Source organism: Pleurodeles waltl, chromosome 1_1 (assembly GCF_031143425.1).
Source record: "Pleurodeles waltl isolate 20211129_DDA chromosome 1_1, aPleWal1.hap1.20221129, whole genome shotgun sequence".
Classification (NCBI taxonomy): domain Eukaryota; kingdom Metazoa; phylum Chordata; class Amphibia; order Caudata; family Salamandridae; genus Pleurodeles; species Pleurodeles waltl.
Window position 1 is genome coordinate 840,903,342 of NC_090436.1, and position 25,832 is coordinate 840,929,173.

The window sequence follows — 25,832 nt, forward strand, 5'->3', positions numbered from 1 at the left end:
TAGAGTTTGAGTTTCACTGAGTAAAACTAGTGGCAGTCGTCTTTGGTGTGCCAGCCTGAGCAGCAAGACAGTCCATTTAGAAAATGCAATGTTTTGTGCAACACACCAATTTTAAGAATAAAAAATAGAATAAGTCAGACAAAAATAAGGAAAACCAGGTGTTCAAAAGCAAAGTAAAGCAGAGAAAATAACTGAATACAAGTGCAAAAATGTTCTTGCATTAATAATGGTGGCTAGTGACTTTTCAGAGTGGTGTGGCATAAATGATAGGGGCAAGTTTGACTTAGTGAGCGAGAATAGGGAGTGAGGCTGATGGGCATTAGGGAGATTCAAGGTGGGAGGTTATCCTCCACAAAACATTTGGAAAAAATAGCGCACTTCAAAGCTAGCATTGCCATCTTTGCATCTACACTAAACCTCCACCCCTAGAATTCACATCTTGGCTACCCCATCAGATATTCACTGGGCCATCACCCACAGAATGCCTCTTTGTTTTATCATCTCTTGTCTGGACCAACACACCTAACTGCCCTATTGCATGCCATTTTGGGTCTACATTGGATATTCATCCATTCAGTGCCCCTCCTGTGCGCTCTCTGGTCTAGCACTCCTAGAATGCCCAACTGGTATACCCTCCCAGGACTCTACTGGTGCATCACTTTTGTGAGGCACGCCTGTTACGTTCTCTCTGGTCTGCACTCACAGTAGGCCCAATTAGGATGCAACTCGACCACCTCTCATAGACTGAAGTTCCATCAAGTCCACATCCCTCTGCTGTCATTGGAGATCAGGTAGAATAGGGCTCTAGTTATAGAGAACTCTCAAGTGGGCAAGTGCAGAAATTTTAATTTTGATTCTTCGGTTATAATCTTGTTTCTCTTTTTGGGGGTAGAGTGAGGGTGCTTTTCAGCTATAGATGCAAAGACGGTATTTTATTATGATGGATTTACCAGTTACAGTGTAAAATGAATGAATTTAACCTATTTCAATAAAGTTTGATTTTGTTTAGAGCTAGGGTATTTAACTGATAAACATGCCATTCCCAAATTCGAGTAAAAATAAAGAGCAAAAGTTAGTCTATTTTCCTCTTTATCTCTTGTTGTGATAGTGACTCCTTGCACTGCTGCCATGGGCACATGTATATAACAGTGCTCATGTGTACAGGCCTGCATGCACTGCTGCCTTCAGCACACATGCATAACAGCACACAGTGCAATGAATCCTCTGCAGGTCTCCATGCACTGCTACCACCGGTATCCATACATAAAAGCATGCAATGTAACATAATGTGCTTTTCCAGCCCTCCATCCATCCTGAGGCAGGCCAAGGGCAAACGAAGAACACAGCAATAGCTGTTGAGTGGGCCAGTAGGCGCATGGCAGAGATAAACCAGCCTGGCCATGCTACTGATTATTCATTGAAAAAGGTATGTTGTCACCACCCTGCTCAGGCTACTTAGCTCTTTTTACGGGCTGTAGCCCTTCACCACTATATGGGTAGCGCATTGTACGCTCCTCCCAGTCTAACCAGTCCGCAATCCATGAGATGGGCTTAGGTCATGGTCCATGTTGACCCGACAATAATTTTGTATTGGTGCAGCAGAGAACTGGATGCTACCCTTGGTTTTATAATGTTGATTTATATGTAACCATCATGAACCCATAACCTGTTAATTAATGTTACACTAACATAAAGTGGTGCACTTGAAGTCAATACTAAGTGCATTCACTGTAGGGTTGGAGAAAGGACATGTACTGTGTGATCTGACATTACTAATTGAAATGTGATCATCGAGTACATTATATTAACCATCCTCACTTTATTTCAGAGTAATTTCAGTCAAGATAACAGTTTTAAGTGATGTGTGCCCTAATGCTAAAGGTTAACGTTGAAAAATGTAGTTCCCCATCATAATTGAATAGATAAGTTAACAATTTCATTGTGCTTTAATGAATTATAACAAGAAGTTTAAAATGAAAGCGTAACCAACATTATATTGATGCAGGTTTAAGCGTGTGCATATCATAACATACATTTAAATGTTTTCTTAATGTTAGCTGTACTAGGCCTGAATTTCCTTAACATGAGAAACTGTTTTCCATTTCTGCTAATGTACCATTTCATTGCAGGTATTTCTCCTGAATTTGTTAGTTTAAAAATTGATGTGCTATTGTCTTATTCATAGAGGGTCTGAGAGAACAACCTTGGAGAAGGTACATGGAGAGGTCGAGAAAGAGGTGATTGTCCCTACTCATACATGTTGCTAGTGTTGAACAGAAAACCAAGGACCACAACCTTCCCAGAGTTGCTGTGGGACCTAATCCCAGTGTTGCAAGTTACACCATGTGATGGGAGCAGAATGACGCATATGATGGGGTGATCCAGAGGCGTTACCTGATCAAGATGTGCAGTATTAACTAGAACTTTCCCTAACTAAGAGTAGGAGAGATTCCCCTAGACTTTGAGAGGTACAGACCTCTGACTTTCCCTTTTGCCACATGCTTAGTGAGTGTGGCTTACACTTAACCCCCTAAGAGGACTCTTGACCGAGCTTCTGAAATGCGGACCCCTTTCATTTCCCCACACGCCTTTCTTTTAATATCCATTTCCATTTTCCCAAATTCTGTTTGTCATAATTTTGCACTTCACTTTGTAGCTTAGGTTCTAGAGAAAGTTCCTTAGTTAACATAACTAGATTCTTCGGACTTGCACTAATGTGTAAGAGAAATGGCCAGTAATTATTTTTTAGACACCAGATTCTGTTGTTAAAATTCTGTACTGCGGTTACAGAGTATTTGGTTTCTCACGTTAACTTGACTTAATTTCTTTGGACTGTTCGGTTACCCTATGGTTATATTGTAGCTTTACAGTATCTTCTTGAGATTTTGTTTTCATTAACCTCAGTGGTAATTTGTAATAAAAACCCTTTAACTTTATTTCCAATTTGTGTTTTTATTGTGTGGCCAAATGGGTTACACTGTAAATGTTGATTGACTTTGGAACCATGCATAATGGGTAACTAGGGAATCAGGCAAAGGTTCATCCGCCTCGAATTAGAGCATACAAAATGGTCCTTCGGTCTGAAGGATCCAGATATCGCTGCATCTGTGCTGAATATAGAATAGTAGACATGAATGTGAACAAAAATGTTTCATCAGCCACATAAATGAGGGCCTGAAATAAAGGAAATCTTTCACTTCTTTGAAGAAATGTGCAAGCCTGAAGTACTGAAGAACATTCCCCGCACTTTTCAGCTATACTTCTTTGATCCTAAGAGTTCAAATATTTGATTCTGTCCAACGATGCACAGTCCCCTGACTTCACTAGTCCTCCACCTTTCAACTCACCATTCACCTCATTAAAACAATGACCAAGGAGGAAGCCTCTAAACTATATGAAAATCAAATTGTTGAGCCTGTCTTTGGAAACATGGCTATCCGCCTGTGTGCAAAATGTTCCCACAAAACTCAGATGGCATTATGAGTAAGAGGCATAGCTGCCTTTTTACTAAAACATGCTATCTTCAGCTCCTGCGTTATAAATAAGCCCTGAGTGCTGACTAATTATTAATCCATTCCCTTTTACAAGCAAAATGTTGAAAAGGGAAGTTACAAGCTAATTTGCAAGAGAGTATGTAGAGCGGAACCTCATCTTGAATTTGGGCTGGCTTCTATTTGGAGTTGAGCCAGCCTTAAAACCAGGTGCCAGCAAATTTGAATAGCATGTACTTTTTAATATTCCCCCAAAGTGCAATGGGGACAACCACCATGTATCTGTTTTCCTCAACTCTTCAACAAAGACATGCTTTTTTCTGGTGCATCTACTAGTCAATGTAGGTGCAATTCCAGATGTACACAAATGGTACACATATATATATATATATATATATATATATATATATATATATATATATATATATATATATATATATATATATATATATGTTTGTCTGGAGAACAAAGAAAATGGGGAAACATGCGTGTACTCACCCCGCCAAATTGACTGTTGGATGATAAAGTGCCTACCCCCAACCCACACAAGTATCTATTGCAGATGTGTGATTAATTATAAACTTGGCAATTTATTTTGGATATGTGACTGTTAGCCCAAGCTTTTCCCAACGTAATGTAATAGCTTGTCTGTTAAATGCCATGTCCCAGAAGCTTAGGTAGTTCTCTGGCTAAGGGCTATTGTCAGAAAGTGAATGCTTTCTGATGTGTTATTCCAAAATGGAAGTCTTGCGTTTTGCTCCTTCTGCCAAAGTTTGGAAAAGGACCCAGTTGCAGGTTTACTTAACCTCATCTTTGAGTATCCTTATATATATTTATTTTTTTGTCCTCATCCCTATTCCCGAGAGCAAATGATTTGCGGTGTGTGTGTTTTTTTTTTTTTTTTGGGTGCCTTTTAAGCTCTACATAAACAAGAGTGGTATGTAAAACTGCTGTCAAATCATAATCTATGCAAGGAAAGGCCAAGATCTCCTTTTTAAAAACAATTTTTTTAATGCATCCAGCTTAATCTTAATTAAAAATAGTCGCTCTGTCTTAGTCCCAATTTGGGGATCATTGAAGCTGTTTTATAATTGGAATGTGTTGCAGCTAGTTTCTTAGTCTTAAAGATAAAAATGGGGTTCAATCCCTCTTTTTGCTAAAGTTTGTAACTGATTCTCTTTTACTTTATGCAGCATATAAGTCTGAGCTCGCCAAAGACCTTGCTGGTGACACAAGTGGAGATTTCCAGAAGGTCCTGTTGGAACTAGCCAAGGTATAGTTTTCAAACCTCGAACCTATACATATGATCCTCAATTTTGTAAATGTTTTCTGCTGTCTTCGTAGATTGACAGCATGCAATTCTCTTCCACTTAATATTGTTTTTCTCCATGCGTAATTACATTCGAAGTATTTAGTAGTGCTCTCACCTGAGAATTGTTTTAATGTAAAGCTGTTAGCCTTTTTGGTCCTTTTCTGCAATACCTCCTAAATAGGTAATAACCAATGATTTTGATCTTTACCAAATGTTTTAATTTTGACCTGACCACTAGCATCGTAGGTGTTTTCGGACAGTTATTTGGACTACTGAATCACTCGCTGTCAAAATTAGTGAACATGGTTAACTTTCACCAATAAAGTGTCTCCTTGTTTACTTTTCTACCCGTTATTTCCCGCTAGTCGTTTTTGTAACAATCATTTTTGCCTTCTAACAATGTATCCTTATATTTTAGGGTGAAAGAAGTGAAGATAATCGTGTGAATGATGAACTAGTTGATAATGATGCAAGGGTAAGGACTAAATGAGTTTGTCCATTTGCCTTTCTCCCAAAAACTTTGAATATCTATTTTACAAAAGCTTTGCCTTGGTTAAAAAATTTAATTTTTTTACTATGAGTCCTATAGCATTCTAGTATACTTGAAGTAGGTGCAGGGTAAATGGCTACAGTGTTCCTTACCGTACTGCTGATGATTGTTTCTATTCTGCTGGCAAAAATCTCTGTTAAAATGTGAAATCATAGTATACAACCTTGGCATTAGTGCACCAAAATCAATTTGCTCCATTGTTGCAACCATAATACAGTATCGAGTTAATGGCGTTTTTACCAGAGCAAAATATGAACCAAATTAACTTTTTTGTAGATTACATAAAATACACTTCCTCTGCTTTTAAAATATAAAATGTAAGGTTAAGGCAAAATCAGTTTGTTCCATTTTTGTTGTTGTATAGATTGCAAAAAAGGTGCCAAATTATTCACGATTAGGTGTTCTTTGTCAAAAACGCTCCCCCTCAAAATAATCTGTTCTCAATCAGCTGGTAAGGCAAGAGCTGTTTTGTAACAATTACCAGAGTAAAACCTGTTCGCACAATCCCTTACTACAGAAACACCAAAATAGTGCAAAATAGATTAGATTAGCTCTGCTTTGCCTCGATGCAATATATTTGTGAAAAGACTACTGCTTGTTAAAGCACATGGCAGTGTAGTCCATAGTACAGCAATAGTTTCTACACGGCCAAATGGATTGTGGAACTATTGCTACCAACTAAGTATGTAACACTTTTTTTTTTTTTTTAAACCATTGTCTTTAAAAGTATAGCCTGGCGATGTTGCTCTATTTATGGTATACTTCTGTATTGAGTAAAGAGGTGGACTGAAAATACAGTACCAATAGTATGCAATTAGTTTGCCCAGAGACCAGTCTTTGTGTTGTACTGACTCAGTTTCTCAGTTTGATGTTAAATAAGCAACCACACTGGCAGAACTACACTTACCCCTTCTTTCACTCATACAAAGTTCCTATATCTCTGCCTCAGGCTATACAGTCCTCAGGATCATATTTTAAAATGATAGCAGGTCTGCATCAAGTGTTCGTCTTTCCATTGATGGTGCAAAATAGTGTTTAAATATTGGAAAGCCTCTGCAATGAATCCAGCTGTCCAATTATGTATGTGCTATTTGTACAGTACAAACCTAGCCAAAAAGGCAGTGGAGAGCTTTACAGGCTAAGAGGCAAGCACACAGTCAACAAGTGGAAGACGTAGTTGGCTACTGGAATGTTACTGCATTATGGTAGTGTTCTTTAAATAGACATGCCTTCAGCTCCTTCTTAAATTAGAGCAACGTTGAAACAGTCCTTATAGATACAAGGGTGCTGTTCCAGATCCTCTGTGCATAGATGGAGAAGGCCTGCTGTCTTGTGTTTTTGTTTTTTACACTTCTTGGTCTGCAGTCTGAAGGTGACTTGCAGCAGAAAGCCACCAGAGATAGTGAGCATGTCAATATAAGTGGGGCGGTGATCATGGTGGCTCTGTAAATGATATGTACGTAAGTATGTGATTAATGATTAAAAATGTTAATTGTTCGGATCTACCATCTCAATATGAAGCCCCATTACAAAGGTTCTGTTCACTGTAATTATTGTGTTCGCTGTAAATAGTGACTTTATATAAGTGCATGACTTCACATTGGAAAGCTTGCTCCTTTGTGTGGGCTTTGAGAAGGTTGAAATATTCTGCATATGTCACTAGCCAGACCTATTTGATTCCACTGATGTTTGGTGCTCTTTGTTCGATGAAGTTCCTTTTAGGTGATATCATACACTTAACGCAATTTTATCAAGATCACGGAGACAAACATCTTAAAATATTTCAAGTTACTTGCAATGTAAAAGCTACATCTAGATCTAGAGCTCAGTATTGGAGCAATATGGGGTTTCATTGATCCTGGGAGTTGGACCTTTGAATTCCAGTGATGTTTTTCATATTGTGCTCTAGCCCACATTTATGGCATCATAGGCAAAAGAAAGAAATCTTGTTGTATAATGCTTTGTTGCTTTCTGCATTGCCATTGAGATGTGAATGACTCCTTGCATGGATATTTAAGCAATCACTTCTGCCATGAAATAGCTTTTTTTTCTTTCTTTGGCTTCTACACATAATGACAATTGCACTTACATGGTGAGGACAACTAAGTTATGAATTGAGACCCAGAGCAAGCCTCCGTGGTCAGGAGGAGTGCACTATCCATGCCCTCCATAGTGAGCATGATTACTGTCTGTTCCTGTGTATTGCCCTAGATGGTCCTGATGGTACTGGCGTGTATATTTATATTGGCAAGGCAGGCTTTTTTGTCTGTTCCCTGCATCGGCTGGTGGTTGGCTTACTGGCCCTGCCTGATAAAAAATGGTCCTGTCCATTCTTTTGAAACACATTGTTTTTCAGCAGGTCCACATATGTGTACCTTACATCTGTGAAGCAGGATGAGGCGGGAGTTTTTGTGTGTCAAGAATAGCTGTGGTCACAGTTGAATCCATTTTAAATTTCCACTCTTGAAAATGGTGTACAAAATGTAGCTTGAAGGTAGCATCACAGACTAGTTTGTTTATCCCTGCCCCTCCTGATGCACGCGAGAGTCCCCAGACTAGAGGGTGTGGATGGAATGTGGTGTATGTGGAATATGGTGTCATTAGACATGCAAGGGATAGTGTTTTGTGAGATCCTGCCCCTTTATTTTCATCAGGTGTCACCTTTGTCGGGTTGCTGGGAGATGTGGGACGAAAGGAGATAGAGGTTTCTTAACATGTGCAGAGTCAGGCAGGTGGTGTCATTTGCCAGTATAGTGGTGGTCATTACCTTAGCATTTCTGGCAGACTATCACCCACCATATTTAGTGGTGGTTCCCCTGAAAGCACTATGTTTAATCAGCGTCCATCATGTTTCATGTGGCTTCCTAGCAAACTTTGATGTGTAGCACAAACTCATAAAGCTGTTTTTGTAAAACAAAATACTAATAACCCTAGAAATCTTTGGGTCTACTTTCACAGTGTAGAGGTATGTTTTCATATTTCTTTTCAGGACAGCTAGGCTTTCCCTGAAAAAGTGAATTGCATCAGACCATCTGCTCTAAATAGGGCAGACAGTCTGAGGTACTTACACCAATGGCCCCAATTCCATTAGGCTGCAAAGTTTCTGATGGTGGAGGAAGTTGAGGCACCGCAGGCAAAAACAAATATCCTTCAAATCCAAATAGAACAGGTGGACCATTAATTTGGCAGGCAGTGTACTCTGCCAAATTTGGGGTAGATTACCTTATCCACTAAATATCCCCCTTAGTTTGTGACCTTCACCTGCCCTTTTGTACACCTGTAGAAGTTGGTCCCAAAAGGTTGAAGAGAATAAGGTGTGACATTTCTCTCCTTTTTGTGCCCATGTTTTTATTGTCTAAGTAGGAAATTCCCAGCTCCATCCCTTTTTCCTGCTGCCACTTGAAAACACTGGATATCCCATCTAGTGATGAATAAATAATGTGAAAGAACTGTTTTAAACCTGTCCCGGAACTGTGCCATGGAAATACACAAGCTGTATGCAAAAGTGGTATAATAGGATAAATCTCAAGTCAGTGTAACAAGAATCTTGCTGACTGGTGTAGATAAGAATCTTCTGAGATTCAGAACAGGCTTTCTTAACAGCCACCTTCCCAGTCAAGTGTGGGGACACTAGCTGAGAAGTCTGCAACTTCCTGCTAGAGGTGCAGTGGATTGGGCTTTGAGGAGCTTACCTTGCTGCTGTAAGGGGTACTGGAGGTGTCCCTTGAGCAGGAGTCTGCCCAGAGGAGAAGGCAGTCATGACTACCTAGTGGAGGAGTTGCCCAGAGTGAGGCGAGACTGCACAGTAGAGTACAGGGGATCACTGCATTGCAAACTCCTAGTACGAGAATGGTGCAAGGATCTGTGGTGAGCCCCTTTGCTACTGGCTGCTAAAGTTCGTGTGCCTCATGCCCTCAGCTGAGCCTTGAGTGACTTAGCCCTCATTCCTGTGAGAATTTAGTGGAGGGGCCAGATTCAAATGGCATCAATAAACCAATTAAGGAGCTCTGACTCCAGAACTCTCATGTCTCCTTGGTCTTGTTTTGTGCTAAATAAATATTTTAAAAAACAAAACTCAATTGGGGGCTAATTCATGAGTTTCCCGGTTCTGAGCCTGAAACCCTACTCCACCTCCTCAGTAAATCTTGGACTACTCTTCTTGCTACCCTGATACTCAAGTGCTGAAGGAGTGTAATGGTGTTCAGTTTTCAAGGCCATTGTAAATCAGCATCAGGACCTCAGAGGCAAACCTACCCAATCACCACAATGGAGGCCTATTAACCCACGAATTGGCCTGCGGTTTGGAACTTGCCTCCCTGCAAAAGAGAGCATTTTCCCTGGGTTAAACATCTAAAAACCTAGTGTTTTACTTCTTACATATTTAACTGAATCCCTATCATGATTACTATAATTGACATTGTACCAAAAAAACAAAAAAAATCCGGTTACTCGCTTTTTCCTAAATAGGACAATTTAATTGCTTTTTGTAGCAGTTGGGTAGAAGTGTTCAATCAATTAGATACACAGGTGAACGAACGAATGCATTTCTGAAAACCCATACTGGCTGAAATATTTTTCTCATTCTGTTTTTCACCAGGCCTTGTATGAAGCAGGAGAAAGGAGAAAAGGAACCGATGTTAAGGTGTTCATCAACATTCTTACTACAAGAAGCTATGCACACCTTCGTAAGGGTAGGTGTCACTGACCAATTTCGCACATAAACGTAGTTCAGAATTTTGGTTAAACATTAATGAAAGAATCTCAACTTCTAAATAGTGAATGATCGGGTTGAGTAGGAAACTTGCATAATCAAGATTTCTTCGTAGTGTTGCACTTAATGCTTAGCAAAACAATGGATTATTTCCATCATTAGTCTCAAAAAAGTCTTTAAAGCCTTGCACCACTGTTTTGCATATATTTCTGACTGTTTTAAGTGTCAAAGAACTTCAGGAACACTGCCAGGAACCAGCGAATTTAACAGATTCCTAGGAATATGCAAATGCATGACATTTAATTCTCACACTAAAGTGCATTTGTACCTGGAGGAATTATGTACACACTTAAATTTCTATCAGAGGTTAAACATATGTATTGTTGTTACTTGTGTTAAGGAAATCTATAGCACTAAAAAAGTGCAACAGAAGAATTGAGCACATAACAGAAAAAAATACATGGTGTGAATAGTTAACAAAAGTTACATGAAAGCATATTATGCCACATTCTGGAGTGGTCATTACTCTAGGGCGTGAGCTATAATTCTAGCGAGAAAGTTATGTGAAATAAAACACTTTGCCCTTTGACTTCAAGTTTGTTAACTTCACCTGCACAAGAAGTACCCTGATCAAAAATGATGGAAAAAAAGTGCAGGGTATTTTCTTACACTGTGTTTTGTTTCGTTTTTTCTACCTGGATACATATCATGAACTGGGTAGAGAACCTACACCGGTTTAAAAATAATAACTTTTAAATCTTACAGAAGCTTTTGTCTAAATTCGTCAATGGAATCTTCCGAAGGAGGACTGCGGTAGGGAGGGTTTGGATGTGGATGATCATAGGTAATTTTCTTTTGCACATGCAGCTTTTAGTTCAGGGAAATCCAACAGTAGGAGCTAAGACTAGATTGCCATTTACTGTATATCTTTTTAGGTCTAGCTTGACAGCAGAGCTGTATAACCTTATATGATTAACAGAAAAGGAGCTTTCAAAGGTACTACTAAGAAGAAGACTTTGGCTGTGCCCACCTGTTGATTTTCTTGAGTACATCATTTGATTGGGTAGAATCAGTGGCGGCCTCTTGTCAAAGAGGGTGGCGGGCAGGGAAGGGTATTAAAAAAATAAATTAATAAACACAAAAAAAACGTACCTCTGTGTTGTGAGAGACGGTGTCCTCCTCAGGCTCCCAGAAGGACAAAGCTTCCAGTCTCCCCTCCCGTCACAACGATGCACTCAACAGCATGACAGCAGCATCGTGATTGGTCTGAGCGCCTGCTTTGGTGCTCAAACAGGGAGTAGGGCTCTGTGCACTTTCTCCTTCCGGCTGTTCAGTACAGCCAGATGGAGGAATGCAAAATGTGCATGACTGTTTAGCCGGCCAAAGCGTCAAGCGCACTTATGTGCACTCACCACTACCCCTCCAGCCCTCCTCCTCCAGCCCCACCCTGCCCTAACCTGGCTCCCATGGGAAAAATAAAATGATAATAACTTTACGCGTTATTATCATTTTATTTTTCCCTTTGTCTACTGCAAACAGCGCTAAGGCGGAGGAGCCGCTGTTGTGTAGAATCTGTTCACTTCTACTGAGAATGTGTTCCACTGTCTGTAATGCATGTTTTGCCTTGTGAGAACACTTATGTTTAATATGGCAGGATTGAGTTTATGGCAAGAGGTCAGTGATTGCAGCTATAGGCCCGGTCTGTTTATTACGAAAATGTATGCAGTAGACCCTATATTTTAATTGTAAAAAACATATTTAAGGATGGATTGTTATTACTTTGTATGAATTCCTGCCGAGAGGTATTTTGTTCAATGGAATTTCACAGATTACGTAGTGGGCAAGGGTTTTAGTGATGCTCACCACCTCAGGCAAACCCTGGGGTTAGAATAATTTCACTGCTATAATCCTTGTTACTACTTTTGAGTGGAGTTGTGTATTCTTTTGCCAATTGTAATTTTTTTACATACTTGCAGTGTTTCAACTGTATGCTTGATGGATCTCGAACATATTTGCAGTTCAGTAGGCCTATGTTAATTGTGAGAAGTCCATGATAAAGGCTACCAGCCTTACTGGTTTCTTGGGAAACGTTATGCCATATGCTATAGTTTTGATCTGTTTTCCATAAACAAGATATGACAATGCCAGTAGGCCTGATTTTACTTATTGAGTAGAGCATGTATAAAAGGCAATAGATTTTTAAAGGTGGGTTGTTTTTACACTTTGCTAAAGCCTATCGGCAGGTGTTTTGTAACAAACAATCTCACTGATTACCATAGTAGGTAAGGTTTTAGTGTTTGTGACCTACTGGAACAAATCATGCACACAGAATATTTGCACTATGATTATTCTTTTTAGGCCCTATTATGAGAGATTTTATATTATATTATTTTGTCAACTGTTAAGTTATGGTTTCTTGTACCCTATGCAACTCACCGAGTGTGGGTATCCTGACCCTTTAGGAGAAAGGGTAGTTTCCCCATTTAGGGCCATATGTACGAACACTTTTTCCCATAGACACAGAATGGGTAAACTTTTCCCAATAGGCACTAGGGGCCATATGTAGCAAAGTCCGGTTTTCAGTTTCTTTCAGAATTCTAGGACTGAGAGGGAAGGCTGTACAGGCTTCAAGAGCCAGGTAAGAAAAGGCACGTGCGCCAGCTCTGGCTCTTCAGATGTAAAGGACCGAGACCAGCAGAAGGCTGGCCGAGTGAAGGTGCCTTGCAAGTGTGTGAAAGCTGATGTGGCTGTTCAGATACACTGTCCTAACTTGTTCATTGCTTTGTGTCCATGAGTAGTTTGACAAGGGTGCATTTGTGGACGCACAGCCAATGGAGGTCCTGGAGTTTAATGGAAACATGAATGCTGAGTGAAAGGTTGAGTGAATGTTTAGCTATTGCATTCTGGATGACCTGGAGCCTCTTGGTGAGTTTAACAGAGATAGTAAAGTTTTCTGTAGTTTAGCTGGCTGGTTGTTAGAGCTTGGGGGATTGTATGACCGGTGTTGAGAGGAGGCCATCTGAACATTTTCTTAGAAGCTTGAGGGTGTGGAAAAAGGAGGAGGCAATCGAAGTTAATGTGGCTGGACATTGAGCTATATCGATCAATCACAATCCCTAGATTCCTAGGTTAGGTAGATGAGATCGGGTGGGGTCCTAGTTCTGATGGCCACAAGGCTGAGAACTAGAGAGATGTCCTTTCTGAAGAATACCACCTTACTTTCCTCCGGAGAGGATGATCTATGTGCCATCGGCGTACCAGATGAGGCCATGGGTATGGAAGATGTTGGTGAGCGGGGCCATATAAATATTGAAGACCATGGGGCTGAGAGGTGAGCTTTAGGGGAGTTCCGATTGGATGGTTGAGATGTATGGGGCCAGGCTGACAGCCTGCATGCGGCCTGCGAGGATGGAGCTGGCTCACTGAAGAGCTGGTCCACTTTTCTGTCTCGTGGTGGTGTTTGAGGATCAGGTAGGAGACTGTTTTGAAGGCTGTGAAGAGGTTGTGAAGGTGTTGCTCTAGTCCATGATGGGACAAATGTTGTTGATAACAGTAATGGCAGTTTCAGTGCTGTGGCTTGGTCTGAATCATGATTGGGTTGAGTCCCAAGAGGTTGTTGGTGTTTAGGTGTTCGGCTGTCCCTTGTTGATGAGTTTCTCTGGGTAGGGTAGCAGGGACATGGGTCTGTGCTTTACTGTGTTTAGATCAGCTGTAGTTTTTTTTCATTAGCAGCAGGATGAAGGTGTTTTTCATGTGTCTGGAAAGGTAGCAGTAGTGAGTTGTTGAGGATCATGGTGATGGTGGTGCTGATGGGTTTGAGTTCTTTGGTGCAGGTAAAGTGCGGACAGGGGTTCAAAGGAGCTCCTGAATGGATAGAATGGATGGTGACTGTTTCCTTGGGGGCGATGGTGCTCCAGCAGGCCAGGGCAGTTTCTGGTGTGTTCTCATAGTCTCATTGGAGGGCTGCAGAGGAGAGTGGTCGTTTTTGTGTGCAAAGTTGTCCGCTGGAAGCAGTGTGTGGGTAATTAATTCTTTCACTGTGGAGAAGATTTCCTTTGAGTTATTTGTCTTGTCAGTCAGTTTAGTCAGGACTGAGTACTTAGTGGCTGTGAGCTGCAGGGGTTAGTGTGGGAGGGCTGATATATAGGTCTATTATTTTAGGTGAGTTTCTGTCTGTGCCCCAGTGTATGCAGTGGTGCATGGTAAGAAGCACCTTGTCAGAATACCAGCTTGCTTAGGGTCTGGTTTGAGAAGTGTTACTGGTTTTGAGCTGGGCCAGGGTGTTTGCACAGGAGGCAAGCCAGTTGTCAATGGATTGGGTGAGGCCTCCTTGGTGCTTCAGGCAATGAGTTTGGAGTTCTGTGATCTGTTTTATCAGAAATTGTGTTCTAGTTGTGTCAGTTGGTTTTGGTCGGAGCAGTTATTTGCTTGTAAGTTAGATGAAGATCAAGTCCGATGAGAGAGTGGTTTGTCCAGGGCAAGGGTTGGGCTTGTCCACTGTGATGTCACAGAAGTTGATGAAGGTTGAACAGAGATATCTGGCAGTGTGGGTGGGATCCTTTATTAGTTGGGTGAGTCCAAATATGTTCAGGGTTTCTAGGAGGCTGGCAATGTTGGGTCGGTGGCATCCTCCTGGTGGAAATTGAGATTATCAAGGAGGATGAAGGTGCTGGAGTTGTGCGTAGAAGTATAGATCACAGAACTCCAAACTCACTGCCTGAAGCACCAAGGAGGCTTCTCCCATACCCTGCATTTGGAGACTTCACTAGGTTTATTGGCAGGAAAGGATCCTTGATGAGTGTTTGACTGCAAGGCCGGTCCTCCACCAGTACTACCCTATGGGGCTCGTTACGCACTCAAGTTTGGGTGCCTTTTAAAGGGCTCTAAGTCTAAGACGCATGAATGTCTGTTTTCTTTCAAGATTTGTAATAACGTTAATTGGCAAATCAGCAGACACGTCCCATTTAAGAACGGTTGTTTGACAGGCTATGTTAACTTGCGGTCCTGAAGAAAGCCAGAAGACCCGGTGAGTGCTAAGATACCTGAAACATGTCAACCAAGATTTGTTTGATGCATGGGGGGAATCTTAATTTGCGTCATTAGCCAAACATTTGTTTTTAACCTTATCATAGTACCAGTTGTCAATTAAAGAATCCTTCCTTTTGAGTACTAGGTGTAATTTTAAATACACACGGATCCTGATAAGGATGTTATCCTTAGAGCGCCCTTCTTTTAGTGGGCTAGCCCATCCGGGCACATAATATGCTTTGGATGTGAACTTGATGATGAAGCATGCCACGAAAGCTAACTCCAGTGAGTGAGAGTCCTTTTAAAAATTTCTTAGGATATCCAGGATAGGAAAGGTGCCATAGTGACACCACTCCTCTCTAATTAGTTCTATATATTCTTGAAAGTTGAGTGGTCTCACTCTGTTTACTTCTTACTCCCTCCCACCCCCTGTTGTTTTGATATAGGAGGCTGACATCTCCAGTGTTCTCCTTTGAGTTCAAGGAGCTCTGCATTCTGCTGCAGAGAAAGGTGAGAACCGGAGGTGGAAATCTTGTCTGACTTCCTGTAGGGATAAGAACTATACAGCAAGGACTGATAAAGAACCTCTGCTGCCCCTTAACGACCCAGGAGGTGCCTTGTAAAGCACCTGTCCTGCATAGTCTGAGCTGAAGTTCAACATTCAGCATCTTCTGTGAGGAAGTTAGAGACACTGACTAGACTGAGAACATGAAGCCACTGTCCTGGCTAACCTGCCTTCTCCCCATGTGTTGTCCCCAAAGCTTGCATGTTTCATCCTGCTGCTACTCCATGGCAGCTTCTTCTGTGATTAATTTCCAAGGCTTGGTGAGCCCACACACTGCTTTTAGTGCACTTCTACACTGATTGATGATCGTTTCATATGTGCTGTGCATTTAGCCTGCATTTTCTACTGTGCCTGATGCCTGCGAATTCATGTAGTGCACCCTGCATTGCCTCAAATGTATTTGCAGCCAAGGACTGTGTGAGCCAGTGTGCTAAATTCGGCATTGCGTATCAATTTTTCTGCAAGTGATGATATGTGAGCTCCTGAGATTCACCCTGCAAGGCTGCTTGTCTTCTGTTTCACATGCTGATCATGTGAGCCTATGCACTACACCTTGCATCTGCTACTAAAGAACTGTTCTCCGACTCCTAATAACTACTGGTTGCAACTGGTGTGCCTGTATGCCCGCTGTGACTGCTGGTAATTATTCATGGTTGGCTTCGACTAAGGCTTGCTGAATAACCCACAAATGGTACACTCAAATTGTGTGACCGCCGCCAAGCAGCGTTATTGCCATACATGTCTTACCATAAGCAGTCCTATAACTCTTTGCTATAAAAAGAGTGAGGAATTGAACTGTGCACTGGAAGAATACACAGAAGTGGGTGCTGCACTTTGCTGTAAAGTGGGAATTAGTTACCTTAATATTAATATAATTCGTTTATACAAACAGCCGTGCTTACATTATATTTGTGAGTGGTACGTGTGCTGCATGCAATAGAGGCTCTGCCACCTCTACTCTCCAAGAGTAAGCTTTGACTGTCACTTGGCTACTCCCTGTCGTATTTAGAGCGCTGGCACTATTGTCTGGGTTCTGTGTTTCCAACCACATCAGCAGTACTTACAAAAATTGTCTATTTGCCCTTTAGAAACAACTGGCACTGAAAATCGTGACTGCCACTGTTCTGTTTTCCTAGTCAGATGTCTTCTTTATGTATTTTGACTTCAAGCGCACAGTCCACCACAAGAAACTGTGGAATCCACAAACTTCTCTCGATTTGAGCTGATGGTTCTTCTCATTGTTAAGCTAATTCTTCCTATCACCACTGGGCATGTATAGGTGATGATTCTCACTCATTCACTCTTCAAGGAAAACAACACTTCAAAGTACATACAGTAAAGCTATGCATACTAATCTGACTTCCGAGCAGACAATCTAGTACCCAATAGGCATACTGTTCATATATTCTTCACGTAAATCCAAAGTAATCCACACCTCTGTCATCTATGAAAAAGATGGCACTGCATGGAGTGTGATTTAAGAGCGTTCCTTTTCTTGAACTAACCAACTCATATTTGATTAGTCTTTCAGAGGTATACCAGCTACAGCAAGCATGACATGAACAAGGCCCTGGATCTCGAGCTAAAGGGTGATATTGAAAAATGCCTGACAGCTATTGGTATGTAACTTTATTTCAACTAGAACGCATGCTTCAAGGTTTTCTTCATTAGGCTGGTAGGTCTGTATTGATAGTAATCTTGCTGCTCTAGTGTTCATCTATGGAATATAAATATTGTTCATTCATATATTGCTGGGATGTCATTTTAACTTACCATAATTAATTAAAAATATTGTTGCTATACTTTGTATAGTTAAAAATATAGTACTTTTACAATACGGACAATGTGTTTTGACTTGCAGGACAGAAGTCTTAATCCTGATCTATCCAACTCCGCTTTTTTCCATTTGTTATTAGGAATTGAGTACCATGAAATGGCTTAATAGTCTCTCCAGTTAGTTACTACTCTACTACAGAGCAAAACAGTGGTAGCAATTGCTATGTAGAAGATTATTATTCTGGAATGCAAGGTAGCATCCATTAGTCAAATAACTTGTTTAACCGTGATGTTCCTGCTTTTCAGACATTACTCCTTCACAACCATATTTTATTGACAGATCTTGACAGCTTCTTTACATATTTTGTTTAGGAAGGTGTTTTGGAAAATTAATACAGACTTGAAAAGTGGTAGAGTTGAACGGTGGAACTTTGTTACGGCTCGGTTGATGGAAATCTTTCTCCAATGGAGTAGGTGGGCATGGAAAGAAGGACATTACACTGCCAGGACTATTTAATGTGGAAGGTGTAATGTATTTTCTTTTCTGTTAGTCACCACCATAAAAATCTTGGCAGTATGGCAGGAAAAAAAAATCTAAACACCTTGGGAGAGAAACACCAGGGTTTGGCGGTCATTAGTTTCTTGAATATTAAGGAGTTTGTTTCGGAAAAATAAAATCATTGAAAAAGTTGTCAAAACCTACAGAGGCTATTCACCAAATATTTGTAGTTTGAAGGGAACCACTGTGACAGCGGCTTCCCTCAAGTTATGGAGATGACCTCTGGGCACGTAGTCCTCTCTAAATTTGATGGAGGGTGTTCCATCAGGACTGCAGAGTTATGTTTATCCACCAGCGTGACAGAGTAACATCAGTCAAACCTTAAGTCAGGCCCCTAACGTTGTTTTCTTGACAACCTAATTTTATTAGATGGATTCTCTTATCAATGATGAAATGTAATATACTATTATGATTTGAAAATAATAATATTCCTATTTGTAAAACATTTTTAATTGGCTAATGACATTGAAGTTATTGAACTGTTTTAGTATTACCTGTATTAATTTTTGCAATTATTTTAATGTATTAATAATTTAATTTTGCAGTGCAATGTGCAGTAAGCAAGCCATCTTACTTTGCTGAACGACTGTACTTGTCTATGAAGGTAATTACATTACTCTTAACACTATTACCTCTGTCTGCCTGCAGACCATGACCCAAAGTAGACCCTCAACCCTGTAATTTAAAATATAAGTCAGTTTATGAACTCTCAGAATGTTAGGTTCTCTGCCAGGACTCTGGGCTGGTGAATGATCGTTCTATGAGACTGCCATCCACCCACTACAGGTTCCCAAGTGTAAGGGTACCTGACGAAGAATTCCCTTCAAATGAGCATAGTAACTATCAAAGAAGTCATTTTTGGATGCCGAAAGAGGCCATCTGGACTGATCAATCTTTAGCCAAGCACCACACGGAGTTCAAAACTAACGTGATACAAACATGACGAACCACAGTTTAGATTAGGAGAACTCTATTTCGGTTTATTAGCGAGTACAGAATTGAATGGGGAATCATTTAAGTACTGGATGAAGAAATGAAAAAAACATGTTAAAGTATATCTCATTCTGGTACTGTAAGCGGGAGGAGAAAAGCGTACCTCTTTGGTGTACGAGGGTGTTATTTAGTATATGTCTTGATCATATGTTGTGACGTGCCTTCAGTAAACAAGTGCATATATGCTGCTTTGAAAATAATTATTTTGATTGTAAAACTTAGTGTAATTGCTGTAGCCATAGATATATGATCACACTGTCTCAGCTCTATCAGTGTACTTACTGTATCATTATGACAGTTCTTACTGTTACTATGTAAAACTACTAAATAAGTGAGAGGTTATGGATCTAAAGTTAAGAATTCCACTAATAGCTTTTTGCCAAAGGAATTACAGCGAGTTTCTATTGAAAGGGATGAGAAGTACCTTGTTTTGAGTTGTCTGCCAAGATGTTGTAATAACTGTCCAGGGCAATCTGCTGGCAAGATAGTTGGTAGTCTGATTATAACCATTGTATAGAGATTAGAAGCACATGGCTGCTTTGTAGTTCCCTGTGTTAAAGGCGTATTCAGTTTAATTGAAAAGAACTCTCAACATTTCTGGTCTCCTGCTTTTCATTTGTTCCAACACTGGGGCATGCAATTGACAGCTAAATTATGGAACATTGACAAATTAAAATGCCTAATTTTTTGGAGGTTGCAAGCAATGCCTGCTTCTTAAGGGGATGGGATTGTGGTAGGACCTGCCAGCTCTTGCGTGTGATAGCTCAGTTCCCGTCTCCAGGACTTGCAGAGATCCTGAGAGTTTTCATTCACCTGCTGCATCAGCTGCAGGCTTGTTTTTTAGGGAGAAAAAGGGGGACTCTAGTAATAATTATGGGGCACATAGCTGCCTCCTGCAACAGTGTAATTCTGGGTATTCCCTTCGCCAGTCCCATCACTGTAATTAGTAGGCAAATTCACCATCTGATGTGGCAGCAGACTGGTAAGTTGGTCTTGAAGTTCATACCTGGGTGGATGAGGGTCCTCAAACCAGATCTAAATAGGGTCCATGATTTTAGGTGAAAATTAGATGATCCTGCCACTAAGTGAGTGGAAATGGTACAGGAATCGTACCAAGAATATGCATTGATGTGATAGATAGCTAACAAAGAATGCCTACACTCCAAACAGGGATCTGGAACTCGTGACAAGCAATTAATTAGAATCATGGTTTCCCGATCCGGAATTGATATGGATGAGATCAAGGTGCATTACAAGCGAAAGTATGGCATACCACTCCGCCAGGCTATTTTGGTAAGTACTTTGTCTTCATTCTCTACAGTAAAACTGTTTGGCAAAAAAAAAAGGTTTCTGCGAATTATCAGCATCAGTGACTAAGCTTTAGATCCTCTAACACATGAAAGGTAGTAGGCTACATGCCGCGTATTTAGTTTTGCTTTTCTGCATTATTTTTTCTTGCCTGTCAAAAATTCTTGGGGCGTTAATGTCATGCCCATGGAATGTATGTTAACTATAATTCTCATCTTATTACTAGTAGTTCACAACTTGTAATTACTAGTCCACAATACTATTTCACTTCTCTTCTCCTATAAATCAAATTATTCATTACTTAATATCAAATAGCCATGAACCAAGTTGATGTAAAATATTTTAACTAATGCTTCATGCAAGTAGGTCTCTATCTACTGCTGTCTCAACAAAACCCCATATCATTGCTAACCTCGCATTTTCATTTTCTACTACGATATGCCCCTCTGAACTGATCACAGCTACACACATGACTTGCTCTCACTTCAGAATCGCGTCATACTTGACCAGTTAGACTTACAACCCTAAATGACCAATCCATTGTAGGAAACATGGCATAAACTCCTGAAATCTTTTAAATACTTCCTATACTCTTCATCACCAGATCTGATCCACGTATAGTGAAAATATGGATCAACAGTTTATGACCAGTTTTCTCTTTATACAGTACTCATTGCAAACAGTGTCTTCATTCCCAAAACCTATCTTTCTTCAATCTCTCACATTTCTAGAACTCCAGTTTCCTTCCCATTCCTGGCTACACCCTACACCAACGGTATCAGTTGTTATTCTGTGAGATTTGTGTGTTAAACAGGAGCTGGACTTGCACATAACTTAAAATCCTAACTCGGCACTCTTATGGCCTGATTTAAACTTTGGCAGACGGGTTACTCCGTCACAAATTTGAAGGATATCCTGGCCACCATATTACGATGTATGTAGGATAAAAAGGATTGTAAAACGGCAGAAGGGATATCCGTCATGTTTGTGAGAGTAACCGTCCACTAAACTCTAAATGAGGCTTTTAGTCTTTTACGTCCCTCCCTACCATGGCTTTGATACAAAATTAGCTACAACGGGAAATGGTGTTTCACTGATCATTTTGGAGGTATTTTCTGGGAGGAGCAACACTTTCAAAATTGTTTCCACAATTGATATTCTGATCTAAAAATTGTGCGCAGGGAGGCTGAGTGCACTTGCTATCAATTGCCTAAATCCAGCACACCCAAGCAGTCTCAACTTTGCCTGATTTTGAGTGAAATACCTTTAGGAGAGGGTACAGAGAAATGGCAACACTAGCTTAGACTCAAGACTGCGAGTACATCATGTTAGCAGATTGAATCCACTCTCCAAGCACTGACCTTTGTCCACCATTGTGCACGCTCTAACAAGCCATGTGTCCTGTCAGAGTGATGCACATGACTCGTTGATTTCCTTACAAATGCAATTACTATTGCGGCAACTCCAGAGAACACCTATATCAAACAATTGTGACAATTCACTGAGGCATCAAAATTTGGAGAGCAGTAAGCCAATCAGCATAATTCATACATCCCATCCTGCTGTCCTCTACAGATCTACCATAAGGCCCCTGTTGAGCCCATTCCTTATTCGGTAGAACGGTCACTCTTTAACATTCGAGGCAATAATCAGATGGGCTAGTGTACTGATTTTATAAGCACTGAAAGTCTAGTCTCCAGTCAGTGGTGGGTGATCTGTAGAACTGTCCTCATAAGCCACCTCTACATCCTAACCCTGTTTATTTATGAAAACTGACTACCACTACCTTCACATATAAGGTCCTGTGAAGAATCTTTTGAATCCATGAGGATACATACAAATGTACATTTCTTATTACCTGCTCCTTCAGATATTGTCAGTGCTTTGTTAGTGTTGTGGCTATTTCTGTTTATGGGCTAAAACTGATTTAAAATGGATGCCAACTAACTAAAGTTATCCCTGGACTTGTGCCTTACTTTGTTTTGTATGTTTTTATTTTTTCAATTGTATTTGTTTTTATGGCTGGCCTAAAGACAATGTTGCTAGCCTGATATACTAAAGAGAATCATAAATAGAAAAATATGTATAAATATGGGCATCGGGTCAGCTGTCTTCATCAATTTCTTTGTTCAACTGTCATTTTGCCTCCACCCACCAAAAATACAGTATGAGACAGCCCCCTTCAGCGGTTAGCTGTCATGCACTGTGCCTTATCCCATGTGTAAATCTACCTTTTAAAAGATCCAGTTCAGTTCTTTGTGCTTTCACTTGTTCATCGTTTTTGTCATCCATGTGGTCAGGTTACAGTAATTCAATGTTAATAGTACCTTTTGTTCAAGCTTATGAGGATCTTATTTTCCAGGCATGTGTATTAAAACTAACCGGTTTCTCTACCTGTTTTAAGTACATTTGCCTGCTATGAAACACCAAACTTGTGTATTATAATATGTGACTGTTATTTGTTTTATTTAAACTTTATATTGCAGTCAGATGGTTGCCACGTTCAGGTGGCAGCATTTTTTTTTCTTTGTGGCACATGCTTGCAATAAAAAATAAAAAAGTGACTACTCAGCTCTTGTGCTAGCCTGCCAAGGCCAGTCCTATTAGTTGTCCTAATTCTTGCATACCAGGTTTTGTAAAGATATCCAAAAGCACACCAGTACCAAGGGCCTTGATTACAAGTTAAGGCATTATTTGTCGCCCCTGATAAATAGCAATACCAAGGGGGATGTTATTTATCAGGTGCCATAAATAGCACCCATTAGGAGTATATGGGGAATGATATGTGGATTTTGTCGGTAAAGCACTACAATCCGCATGATACAATAAATACTGTATATTTTCCTCTGTTAAATACTGGTATGCTTGACCTACTGAAATTTAACAACAGTTGAACTGTTTAACGCATCTGATAATTAATAAAGTCAAACTCGTAATTTCATCATGTGCGTAAACAGGGCTTTACGCATGGGACAGAAGTAAGCACCCAACTTGCAATCAGGCCCTATGTGGGGCAGTTTGTAAAACAGCCTGGGAGCAGAACCTTGATGTGGAATAAGTAAAAGGGAAAACATCAACATCATTGTGGCAAAATTAAAGTACTAGGAGCAGCGAATAAGAGGAAACTAGAGTTGCCCGTGGCAAACTATTGGGGATAGTAGAATCTCGGGGATTCACAAATAAGGATATTGATGCAGTCATCTTTCAGCACTGAATTTAAATAAAACCATTTTTTGTGGCATTCTCTGGGTGATTACTTTACCTCTCAGTTGTCGTAGCGTTACTCATTTCTCATAGCAAACTACATTTTCCTATTTACTCTTCTTGAGGCAGTCACCTATTTTTCTTGAATGTTTAGAAAAGCAGATTTGAGTTACATCTTTTGAATGATCTGTTATAGCACTATGACAAGTCTGGCAAAATAACTTGAGCTGTACTATTGAAATTGTGGTCTGAAGGATTTGAATTCAGTCAAAGCAAACAACTTTTTGCAACTGCATGTAATTGATGAATGCAATATTTACAATGTAGAACTGACTACTTCCTGTGTCATAATAGAAAGTATTAACTAACATGATTATTGGCATGTGTAGTTGCAGATACACATGCTATGCATTATTCCACCATCTAGTGTTGGGCTCGGAGTGTTACAAGGTGTTTTTCTTTGAAAAAGTGTTTTCGGAGTCACGGGATCGAGTGACTCCTCCTCTTTGTCAGACTGTGCATAGGCATCGACTCCATTGTTAGATTGTTTTCTTTCCGCTGTCTGGTTCAGATGTGTTTCCTCTCTCTCTCAGAGATTTTGAATCAAACTTTCGAAAACTCCCTTAATCGTCGGTATTGTTTTGATCACGTTTCCACCTAGCCTCAAAAGGATAGTACGCTTAAACTAAATTTTGCCCTTCTGGGCGCGTGCGCCTTATTCGGGCCTGCCGCGTCGAAACCTGATGGATCGGGCTCCATTTCGATTTTGTCCTCCATGCCACGCAAAATTTCTGTACACAGACCAACACCTTGTATGTAATCTGTTTCTTTCTCCTGATCACAAAGAAGAGGATTGCGAGGCCTGTCTATTGTTTCAATTCAAGAAGACCCTGTCTGATCAAACAGCCAGAAGATTGGAAATGGCGCTGAAGAGTATGGAGCATCTCAACACCATGGAAGAAGAACAGGCGCAGACGGCGGTTTCCATCAGAGACGCCGAAGAAGAATCGGAAGACGATAGGCCCATCACTGCTGGTCAGCATGTGAGTACGTCTGCCCCACGCCTACTTATATAAAGTCCTCAAAGGCCTTGGGTACACCACTGCCAGAGAGCCATGGTTCGACCCGAAAAAAGATTCTCGTCAACCGACTTTCGGGTTCGGTGTCGAAAAAGGACACTTCTCCATCAGTATCGCAGTCGAGTAAGTCCATCAAAAGTTCAGCTTTCGACTAGAGCAAGCATCCTCCCTCCTCGGAGTCGAAGCCTCGACGCCCTGCTTCTGAGCCGAAACAACCGACTGTATTTTTGGGCCTGAAAAAACTACGGTCTTTGGAGCCGAAAAAGTCTTCTTATTCAGACGAGCAAGCACTTTCGAGTCCTCTCAAACTGAGCTCAAAATCACTGGATGAAAAGTCTTATAAACCTTCTCATGTTTCTGAGGACACTGAAATCCAACCTGTACTTCAGATCCTGGATGAAAGACAATCAAGAATTCACATCCATAAAGAGACTGGCAGAATAATTACTACACCTCCTCTACAGACCAAGAGAAAGTTGGCCTTTCAAGAACATTTAGACACTGCTCAACCACCAGCAAAGATTTATAAACGGAAGGAGAAGCCATGACCCATCCATACTTCTCCCCCCTCATTCACCACAACTTTCTTTTTTGCCACCAGCCCACCACCTTTGCCTTCACCAACTCATTCACAATACTCATGGTGATACAATTGATCTTTGGGATCTCTACGATCCAGATCCTATTCCTTACAATGACAAAGACTTATATCCTTCTAAGCCTTCTCCTCCAGAAGACACTACTGCATACTCGCAGGTTATTCCGAGGGCGGCAGGGTACCATGGGGTGCTTAAGCACACTGAACCCCCTAGAAGATTTTCTCTTTAACACATTATCCTCCACGCACTCAAAATATCAATGCCTGGCATGATTAAACATGCAGATCAAATATTCAATGAGCCAGTCAAAGCTAGGGTTATAACACCATACATTGATAAAAAATATAAACCTGCTCCTACAGACCCTGATTATATTACCCACCAATTTCCTCCAGACTCCGTGGTAGTGAATGGTGCTAGAAAGAAGGCTAATAGCCAGTCATCAGAGGAAGCTCCTCCCCCTGACAAGGAGAGCAGAAAATTCGATGCTGCTGGCAAGAGGATAGCAACACAGGCTGCCAACCAGTGGTGAATTGCAAACTCGTAAGCCTTGATAGCAAGGTAAAAAGATTCAGCCCACTGGGACGAGATGCAGGAACTCCTACAACACCTCCCAAAGGAACACCAAAAAAGGGCACAACAAATTGTGGAAGGGGG

The 25,832-nt window shown here is 40.7% G+C and overlaps 1 protein-coding gene across 1 annotated transcript in view; it reads left to right on the forward strand.

The window, feature by feature from the left end:
• Positions 1-25,832, forward strand: part of LOC138287989 (annexin A1-like) — a 125,072-nt gene that overhangs the window by 81,229 nt on the left and 18,011 nt on the right. The window contains exons 7-12 of the mRNA XM_069229075.1: positions 4,685-4,764; positions 5,222-5,278; positions 9,951-10,044; positions 17,181-17,276; positions 18,538-18,596; positions 20,156-20,278. Of these exons, the coding sequence (XP_069085176.1) occupies positions 4,685-4,764; positions 5,222-5,278; positions 9,951-10,044; positions 17,181-17,276; positions 18,538-18,596; positions 20,156-20,278 (509 nt within the window). The remainder of the gene's footprint in view (positions 1-4,684; positions 4,765-5,221; positions 5,279-9,950; positions 10,045-17,180; positions 17,277-18,537; positions 18,597-20,155; positions 20,279-25,832) is intronic.